The sequence below is a fragment of the Perca fluviatilis genome, chromosome 19, assembly GCF_010015445.1.
Source record: "Perca fluviatilis chromosome 19, GENO_Pfluv_1.0, whole genome shotgun sequence".
NCBI classification, from domain to species: Eukaryota; Metazoa; Chordata; class Actinopteri; order Perciformes; family Percidae; genus Perca; species Perca fluviatilis.
Window position 1 is genome coordinate 16,848,930 of NC_053130.1, and position 10,928 is coordinate 16,859,857.

General features: G+C 38.4%; 1 protein-coding gene across 1 annotated transcript; it reads right to left on the reverse strand.

The window, feature by feature from the left end:
- Positions 1–1,942: 1,942 nt before the first annotated feature.
- chst3a (carbohydrate (chondroitin 6) sulfotransferase 3a) lies at positions 1,943–9,487 on the reverse strand. Its single transcript, XM_039782944.1, has 4 exons — positions 9,031–9,487; positions 6,725–6,890; positions 5,270–5,821; positions 1,943–4,818 (listed from the first exon to the last, which is right to left on the reverse strand). The coding sequence occupies exons 2-4, from the start codon at positions 6,802–6,804 to the stop codon at positions 4,122–4,124; spliced, it is 1,329 nt and encodes a 442-aa protein (XP_039638878.1). The 5' UTR covers positions 6,805–6,890; positions 9,031–9,487; the 3' UTR covers positions 1,943–4,121.
- Positions 9,488–10,928: the final 1,441 nt, after the last annotated feature.

Here is a 10,928-nt window from a genome sequence, read left to right on the forward strand (position 1 = left end):
TAAGAATGTGCTTTACTGTATAGATGAAAGTAAAAAGTAAGTAAAATAAAATGTAGGGCCTACTCTGAGTAGGACAACTGTGTTACATTTATAAATACAGTTAAATTAAAGAACATATTTAGGCTAAAAACTAAATTGTGTTAAATGTCAAGACAAAACTCAAGACAAGTACACAACAATTACTGACTAAAATAAGCTATATTTACACTGCGGAGGGTGAAACAAAATAAGCCACATAAATCAGCCGATGAACAGCAGAATAAAACATCATAATGGCAGGTAACGTGGACATGTTGCATTAATGTTACAAACTTCACTCATTACTGCAGCCAAAGCAAAATAGTTGTTACACAGCCATAGCGCACATACACACAATGATACATTGAAAGGGCGGACCGTAGTGATTGGTGACCATCTGGGGAGTGAGTTAAATCTGCGTGTTGTTGTAACGTTACTCACCTGTCTGAACGGCATTTTGTGAGTCTCCTCCTTAAGTCCTCAATCTGCTTTACTCTGCTCGTTCATTCTCAAAGCATAATGTAACCAGTCCTCTCTATCCCACTGCGCTCCTCAAATTAAATTTTTTCGTCAACAGTAGAAAGTCCTCACACACCTAGCTCACTGAAGGTAAAAGTTCCTCGGTGAACGCAGAATTAAATCCCCGCTGGAGGATCCACCAAGCGCATTTTAGCATTTAGCATGTTAGCTAGACCGACGTGCACCTGGTCACGCAACTTCATAGGTGTGTTTGATTTGGGTCACTAGCGTGCGTTAAATCACTGATTAATGAAGGTAGATGCAAAAAAAAATTTCAACTATGAATTGGAATGCTAATAGCCTAATCATAACCCAGAAATGTGGTTTAATGTACCTAAACAACGATCAATCATCACCAAATTTCTCATGGCCCTATCTCGTCATGAACACTTAAAGCCTGTCAAAAAAACTAAACTGAAATCCAACGATTATAGAAGTTATCTCATGTTAACATTTTCTTCTTCATTGGCGCCTATGGGGAGGAAAAAGCTTAACGTGGTTTAATGTACCTAAACAACGATTGGTTGTTAAGCTTTTTCCTTACAATAGCCTTAATGAAGCAGAAACGCTTAATGTCAGATAACGTCCATAATAATTTGACTTTGGGTTAATTTTTTTTTACAGTTTTCAGTGGTTATGAGGAGCAATATTAGAGAGAAATTTGGTAATCATTGATCATTGTTTAGGTACATTAAACCACATTAAGCTTTAGCCATAGGCGTTGATAAAACGTTAACGTGAGATAACTTCTATAATCGTTGGATTTCGGTTTAGTTTTTTTGAAAGGCATAAGTGTTCATGACGAGATATGGCCATGAGAAATTTGGTGAAGATTGATCGTTGTTTAGGTACATTAAACCACGTTAAGCTTTTCACGTTAAGCGTTTTAGAATGTCCTGTTCAACTGTCAAACAGTTTATCATGACTTTTTCATGTGACTTTTTTTTTACTCTGTAGCTAAGAAAAATACTTGAAATTAAAACTAGCTAGGCTAAGTAAAAAAAAAAAAAAATGTATATACCGATTTTTAAAAACACTCAAAAATGTACAAGTACTTCCACCCCTGCCAACAATGGATAACTTTATACTATAGCTACAATAAACACACACACACACACACACACACACACACACACACACACACACACACACACACGTTTAGGTCATAACATAATTAGAATACCCAGCCTGTGCTAGGAACATTTTTCCTCTAGAACTGCTCCAATTCCTCTGCTGGACACTAACTAGGAATCAACATTACTAGTGTATTTCGCCACATTGCAACATGGAAAATGGAGAGCAACTACTGGTTTTATTTTGGATCCTTGAACTGCTGAAAATAATCATGTAATGTTTGACACAAAAAGCATTTACACATTTAAGAAAATACTAATGGCTTCATAGCTTCATAGCACAACAAAATCATTTTAATTACCATTTCAATAGAAACTCTAACATTTACATATGTGTGATACATTTCTAGTTGCTTAAGCATAATATGTGCTTTGGCCCTTGGTTTCTTCAGCAAGAATAACAATATATGATAGTAACTTAGTTGTAACTGTAAACACTTACATCAAGTTTATGAAGAGACTCATAACTCTGACAACCTATTCAACTGTTTGTTTATCAGAGCTGTAGACTGACTTAAGTCAGATTTTAGTCACAAAAATGAGGGCTTTACTCCCTGAAGAAGCAAAATATTAATGTCTCAGGTTTTGAGACCTGGTAAAATCAAGCTTTGCATATAGCCACGCTACTTGAATACTTAATTATTAGGCCTATGCATTGATAGGACTTGGTCTCAGTTATTCAAAGGTCACTACTGACAGAGCTTTGGAAGAAAAAAAATCAAATACCATGGCCTTTCATAGTCATTCAGAGACCTAACTTGCAGTTAGCTGACAGAGAGTTGTGATTAAACTGTGACATTTCCTCAAGGAATTGAGACTTAAACTGAGACTTGCTTTGACAAGAATTGAGACTTGCCACAAAAGACTTTAAAACAGCTCTGCTATTGATGTTTTGATACTTTTTCCACCAGTAAAACATTAATTCAAGTTGACAATAGCATCAGTTGTCTATGAAGGTTGAACTTTTTACATTCATACACATATTTATGAACTTTATTGCCACTCTGGGTATCTGCATCAGTTGGATGCATAAACTGACTACACCCATTTTTTTCCGCTGCACTTTTACAGTGTTCCCTTTTTACTTTAATGCGTCAGTAGTGAGTCTGGACAACTCACAGCCTGTCAGTCATAATGTATTCATATTTATATTTTAAACACTAAGTTAGTATAAGCCCCCTACTATATGTACCTCTAATGCATATCCCTTTCCATCAGCAGCACAGCAGTTTCAGCAGTGCCTCAGCCAAGCTGAACACAATGCTACCATTGAACTAGAGCCACAGTGGATACCTTTATATACCATCAAGAGTGACAGTTAATGCAACAGCACCTGTGTTTCACTTAAAGTCATAGGCCACATTAACACAGTTACATACATCTTATATATTAGTTTTTCACCAAAACCATCCACACACATAAATCTCACGACTAACAACTTTAAAGGGTGAGTATTTAGAATCTTAGACATCTTTTCTGGAGATTTCATTTATGAGTTGAGAAGTGATTAAGTCATTGCAAAAGAATTTTTTGTCCATGAACACAAAGGTAATCAGTAGAGAATCCGCTTTCGTTAGATGTGAGGAGACAGCACTGCGAAATACATTACTGCTATGGCTACTGGCAAAGGCAACACTTGAAGACATACAATGTAGGTATCTGAAGTTGAATATGAGTCTTCTTTAGCTACTCATGTTATATAACCTCATGAGTATTATATATCCATCTTAATTGGCCTCTTTGTTTATATGTATATATATATATATATATATATATATATATATATACATATATATATTGAGAATTGATTTAAATAGCATTTGGTTAAATACATCAAAGATCATTCTGTATTTTCACACAGCGTGCTTGTGTGGGGATATGAATGCTCCTCATGAAGACACACAAAATTGTGAGTTGAGTTGGATATGTAAAGCCCTATGAAAGCACATCAGGTCTAATATAAAGTAATTATATCAGTTGCCTAGTGAAGTATAGATCTATCAAAATACAGGTTGAACTAGGCAGAATTAAGCAGGTCATAAACCCTATGAACAGAAACATCTTCTCTTTCAGACACACAGACAAACAAAGCATGCATCACTTTCACTGTCGCTGTAGTTTATCCCTGAAAGTCTAAACATGATCAACTATCAATACAATCTTACATAAGAATCTCTTATAAATCAGGCTTGACATCTATGCTTATTTCATTTACAAATAAATACTTCTCTTTCTCAAGTGGCTCTTTTGTCACAATGAGGCACATCATTGGTAAGTATGAATATTGTTGTATGGCCCAAATATTACTGTAACCAGTAAAACATGTTGTGTCTTTTATGGCACCTTTGCTTACTAGTTTTGGTCTGTGCAATAATGGCTTCTCCTGGCTCCGATTCAACGTGTGCAGCGTTTTGCAGATCCACAGCTACAGCCACAGTTTTGACCTCTCTATTAATGGAATAGTTTCTCTTCAAGCAGACTAATGGATCTATTCATCAGTGTCTTTTCATCATCCACAAACCTGTACCCAAACAGCTCCATGGTAGGTCCACACACTCTCTGCACTACCTGAGCCAGTGTGAAGGGAATGCTAAATCTCCATTTCTCTGCCTGCTCTGATGAATTCTTCTGGGTGGAGTAAATGCCGCTAGCTCCCTGTGTGGTCTGGGTGTTTCTCAGAATCCATTCCCTAGCTTGGGGACTAAATGGTATCCCTGTGAACCTGTACATCTCCTCTGCCTTCTGCATGGGGTAGCGGGCAATATCCTCATAACGCACCAACATGTAGCGTCTCCTCAGCCAGCGAGGTTGGCTCAGTCCCACCTCTGCAGACATCCTGATCTGGTCGCAGTTTCCTCTGAGCCTCTTCACCTCTTCGTCATCTTCGGGCACCTGGCCGTCCTGCGCCCAGGCCTTCCACGTCTGGTACTTCGAAGAGAAAGCCACCATGCGTGATGCTAAGATGGCCCGTGGATCTCGGACAAGCTGGATCACTCTCACATCAAGGCGTGGATTCTCCAACAAAGGCTGCAATGTGTCCAGCTGGCGCACACGGACAGTCTTAATGGCGTGGTGTTGCTTGGAAAGGCAGGATTCAGATGCAAGGGTCAAGTTCAGCGGCCCACAGCGACGAGTCTTACAGTGATACCTATGACGAGAATTGTACAGTTTTTATATGAAATAATATTTTTCATAGAGTTGCAAAGATGGAAGAATTATTTCAGAAGCTTATTTGAATTCTGAGTCAATATTTGATCATTTCATCAACTATGGTACAATGCTTTATTCCCAATAGCAATGACATAGCGTTCTGAATGAGCTACAGCTCTGCAACTAGCAACATAGGTATGTTATGTAGTATTTAGAGCAATTCACCAAACTCGAAGGAAAACTTGACTTCTCACAAACTAAGTTCTCTGTTTCTATGTTGAAGAACACTGATCATTAAAAGAAAGGGATCAGATGGGATCTTGCAGTGAAAAATACTGCCCCTCCCTCTTTACAACTGTATCACAGTTCATTTTTGGTTCCTTATTCAGACTCAACCAACATTGTAAGCTGTATCAATAACAGTCAGTATCTAGAGAATATACAAATACCTTTCAAAAACGTCTTTGATTACTGGACTGCAGACAGATTCTTCACAGAGCGATAAACTAGACTCTCTGCGGAAAAGAGCTGGGGTGACGTGGTCCTGAGGTAGAGGGGAGATGAACTTCTCAAGGGGAGAGAAATCACACAGGAAGAGCGCCTGGAGTACATCCCGGTAAATTCCTGCCAACACTGTCCCGTTGTTTGCCTCTGAGGCAATGGTCAGCATCCGCTCAACGTGCCATAAAGGCTCAAACAGGTAGAACATGTTCTCCCCGTGCTGGTTAAAAAATTCCCCCACAAATGAGGAACCTGTTCGTGTGGTGGCCAAGAGTAATATGTGCTTACGGCCACCACTGAAGCTGTACCTGCCTAAATCATCTAGTTCTTCTTCCTCTTGCTCCTCTGAGAGACTTGAGTAATTCCCTTTTGTACCGATGAGTTTAGAGAGCAGCATTTTGAGCATCGTCAGGGAGCCATTTTGTGTTGTGTTGCTGTAATCCAGTGAAGTCTGTGGGGTCTGCTGTGGAATCTGCCTCTGGATCAGCTTATCAGAGACCCTGATGAGATACAGAGGCTTGATTAAAAAATATCGATATACAACAGTTAGATGAAGCAGTATAAACACCTAAGATGGGTCTTATATTTTACATTTAGCTGACACTTTTACATAGAGCTACTACTGTATGTTTAAGCTACAACAACAAATACAAAGTATCACTGCCTTGGTCTGAATTCCTTAAAAGCAATAGTTTGATATTATGGAAAAATGAATTTATTTGCTTTCTTTCGGATGGTTAGATGAGAAGATGGACACCACTATCATGTCTGCACATTTTATACAAAGCTACAGCCAGTAGTCGTTGGCTAAGCTAAGAATAAAGACTGGAAACAAGGGGGAGCAGTTAGCCTGGCACTGTCCAAAGGGAATAAAATGAATGTTCACGTCTAAGAAATAGTCCGGCACAAAACCCAGTAAAACCACAACTTGTCATTTTTACATTTTGGCCCTTGTATGGATCAAGAGAGATGTAACATGTTAATCACTGAGCTTAAGAGGCACTAGTAGGCTAATTTATAGCTGCTTCCCTTGTTTCCAACTGCTGGCTATAGCTTTATATTTAGGGTACACATATGAGTGGTATGGATCTTGTCATCTAAAGCAAATAAGCATTTTACTATTTACCTAAATGTTATTGCTTTAACGTTACAAGACAGGCTCTAGTCACTAGGATCCACTTCCACCCAATCTCTGCAGACCATTAACTTTCTTAACATTTGCAAGATAGATATTGAGACAGAAGCTAGACTCAGTAGGCATAATACAAGGCCTGGCACAGATGCATTTCTAGAGTGGTACTTCTTAAATCCCAGAAGATACTGTATGACTCCATCCAAAGGAATACAGTTCTTATGACTTACTGCATTTTCTTCAGCAAATCAAGTTAAAGATTGTTCTTTACCTTGATAGGATGTTGCTTTCCTTTTCGATGATGACCAGGGCCACGATACAGATGAAGACAATTGCATATTTGGTCTTCATTCTTGAGTCCTGGCTTTGTAACTGGACATCTAGAGTCTAGTCTGTGTGTTGGTCATAGCTTGTCACGCAGAGGCTAAAGCTTCATTCTGCAATAAGAAAGACACTTCAGTAAAGACAGAGTATGCAAAATAGATGTGATTCCTGGTTTATAATGACACTAAGTATATATTATAATCCTGGTGCAAACATGGGTAAATACAGTATAAAGCTGAATAGACAGTAAAAATCTATGTCCAACACTACCATGAAATCATACAACAGACATATTGGATTACACTGAAGACATAAATCAATCTTAGCTTTGAGAGACAACCCTGAATTCAGCCAGTGTTTTGTTATATCAGTTGCGTTGATCTGAAACCTGAGGAATGTTCAGCAGTTTGTAAAACGCACAGCTTTTTAAAAACATGTTTGCCTCATTTCTTTGAATCCCCAGGAAAAGTCAGTGTTGCTTTTTGGTCGGGCTGGTGTCGGTAATAAAGAAGAAGACAGATGAGAGGGAGGGAGTTAAAGTAAACAGGGCTGGTTTTCACTAACAGGAAACAGTGGAACTCTTCCACATGGCAGGGGGGACAGGGCACATTTAAATTCCAGCACTGTGTGATTTCAACATTTCAACACCATCTTACAGGTAGATTCATGCGTATTCATGTATCATTTCTGGGAATCAAGTTTTCCCACACTGTGAAAGCACAAGACTCAACATGTTGACAGGCAATTGACCTTTGATGCTGATGTTTGTAGCTGCACGAGCAAGTCAGAGCCTGGCAGTATTGAAAACCAAATCTTGCATCATTAACCGTAGTAGTGTCCTTCCCATTCTTTGGGAGTGTTGTGTTACTCTGCTGCGTTTAAAGGCTATCAGTTAAGAAGACAACACACATTTATGTGGCCACTCCAGCCCACATTGGTGTCACATTGCTCCTCTGAAAGACTCTAAAATTAACTATTTTGACATAATTTGAAATGATTCAGTACAACAAATTTCTTAATTCTAAATAGCTTGTCCATGGACTCTTTTTTCATGTTACTTGAAAAGAAATGTAGTCTATGTACGCCCCCCATCCACACACACACACACACACACACACACACACACACACACACACACACACACACACACACACACACACACACACGCCATTTGGACCTGTCAAGACAGTGAATAATTTCTACAAAGCATATCATTACCAGAAAAAGACACAGTTTTGTGGAGGATTTGTGTCTGTTATGTAAATATAACCAATATTAATATCATCAATATATCAAAAAAAAAAAAAAAAAAAAAAAAAAGGCATGAATCAGGCTTGAGCTGAGCACTTTTACATATTCAAGAGTCACTGGAGCGTTATTGGCAAATCTGACTATCTGCTCAAGCAGAAACACACATCACTCTGTTTATCATCTCACTACAAATTACATTAATGGCTGCCTTCAAAGCCTTGAAGCAGCATATCATGAAGACACTGAAAGCTAAATTCCCACTAAATGCTTTGCTGTTCATCCATGGGTGTTAGTGTAAACAATTAACTGTTATAGGCAAATGAAAACCGTTATAATTTGTATAGGTACTGTTTATTATTTCAATGTGATCGATTGATTGATTTGAGTTTGGATGTAATTTGGAAATAAAGGCAACTACTCCATATGTGTGTGTGTGTGTGTGTGTGTGTGTGTGTGTGTGTGTGTGTGTGTGTGTGTGTGTGTGTGTGTGTGTGTGTGATTCTATAGCAGTCATTAGGGGGGAGGGGGCATTCAATTCAGGAGTAGCCTATTTCCAACACCCCCACCACTGAACCAGAATGAATTCAGACTAATGAATACTTCTGCATACTATTAATCTCTGATGCCCTGAGATAAGGACATGATGCTTTCAAATATTCAAAATGAAATCTGGAAAAAACTGTCATATGAGCAACTCACATCTTCAATGGGATGATTGATTATAGTGTACTACACGGCAGCGTCCATATTTACACAATCATCATGTATACCTGCATCATATAGGCTAAGGAATCACATAGGCCTGCACATCACACATGTTATGGTTTGACAGCAGTAAGAATAGTGGTAGACTTTATCGTGCATGGCAGCAGGATGTTTTCAAGCTCTACCGTGTGCCCGGTGGCTCTGTAGGTTGTGTTTTTAAAAGCTTGGAGTTATAGGCTATATCCTGCCAGAACAAATTAAGATGTTGCTGATGTTCGGTTAGCGGATGTTACAAACCTTTAGCTGGTCTCTCTCTGCAATCGAGCAAAAACGTCGCTGATCTTGTGAAAAACAGATTCGTCCCCTTCGTAGCATCTTGCTGCATTGTGTCGGACAAGGACACACTGCTTCATTGTATCCTTGGACGCGGGCTCGATCCTCTCCTCTGCCGGATGAATGAGGCAGCGCGGAGGCACGGCCGTCTTGCGCAAACATCTACATTAAGGAGAGCGAAACGGACGGCAAGCGAAAATAATGGTGTTATAATTATGTCAATTCTGATTTCATATTGAGTTTAAAAAAAAAAAAAACTCTGTGCTACTGTCAGCGATCGCCTAATTGAAGAATCTCCCGACAGCCCGACGGATAAATATATTAATTCGCTTTAAAATTATTTTTGTGTTTGAATATCATCGCTTCGAAACTTTTCCTCCAACTTTCCCCCATGTGCTGGAATATATGCCACTGCGTGAGGGAGCGGACTGTAGCCACGCTTCACGTCACTGCTTTCCTCGCGTGGGACATCCTGTGTAGACGAAGTCACGTGATCCCAAAACACCCTGCACTTATGTATAAAGACCCCCCTTGTTTTAGGAAGTGCCCCCAGAATATAGAGTCCATGCCACTTTGTACACTGTTTTAGTCATTTAAATCACATTTAATTGCATATTGGGAATGTCACAACCTAAATGTTGTCAAGTTTAACAGACAATAGGCTACCCTGTTAATTTAGGACTCATTGTGATAAGATAATACAATGTTTATTGATCTCATCACATAATCTGCTTCAGATATCCTAATACATATTCAGAGCATAGACAGAGCAACACAGTTTAGCTTGCACTGTACACATTTCTGTCCATCTTAATAGGCTAGTTTTGCTATATGGATAAGGATAGTTATACATGAAAGGGAACGAGAACTCAGGCCCAGGTGCAGGTAATAAAAGCAGGAGAAAAAAAACACATAATTAAAAATATGACAGTAAACAATATGCAGGCCTACATATAAATATAAAAGACTGTAAGGTCTAAGCTAACAAGGTGGCCAAATGGGCCCTGAGTACAGCGATGCCCTGAGTAATAATAAAAAGCAACCATTTTATATCATCGCCTCCATTACCTTCCACATTACAGTATTAGAATTTAAAGGACATGTTATGATCTGCTTCACGTTGACACAACTATTCCCAAAACATGCTGATCTTTAAGAACCTTGAAGTTATATGATTTGTCCAATGTTTTTATAATGTACTGTATATACGGTAGTCATTTAAGGTCCTTTTCACTGAATTTCACACAAAAGGTGTAAAACAATAAAACAATTGATGGCTGAGTTCCATGTTGCTGCTTCAGTATCACTGCTTCACCCTATCCACAATTCTAGATAAATATATACATTTCTAAACATACTGCACAAAGTAAAAAAAAAAAGAGGGAATGTTTTTGATTGGATTTATTGTCCACAGGCAGTGTTTCACCACTTGGGGGCAGCAGTGTAAAAGAATGTAGAGTACTGGGGCATCTTATCAGAGAGCGAATGCCTGAGAGTACAGGCTTAGTTTTAGCACCAAAGGCCAACATGATCTATATCTGCATCATATCAAATTCACCTATAAAAAATATTTCATGCACCTTATTTTTACAATTGCATTGCATAAATCATAATAAACATATTTTTAAACATATTTTTTGGAGGGATTTCAGTTTGTAAAGTTTTATGAACTACAAAATCCCTTCTTAGATTTGGTTTCATGCACATATTTCATGCACACATTTCAACATCACTTTTATTTATTGTATTATGTTTATTGTATTAATGTTTTATGTGTTTTCACTTATTTGCATATATTTCTTTTACTGTTGCACATATTTGTTTTTGCTTTAAGGTGTATAATGCATGTTGCTGAGGTGATA

Coding starts and splice junctions, on each gene's coding strand:
- chst3a (XM_039782944.1), bottom strand. CDS start 6,804: ATGAAGACCAAATATGCAATTGTCTTCATCTGTATCGTGGCCCTGGTC. Junction 5,822..6,724: donor GAAAGCAACATCCTATCAAG/GTAAAGAACAAT, acceptor GTATCTCATCAG/GGTCTCTGATAAGCTGATCC. Junction 4,819..5,269: donor ATCAAAGACGTTTTTGAAAG/GTATTTGTATAT, acceptor TTCTCGTCATAG/GTATCACTGTAAGACTCGTC.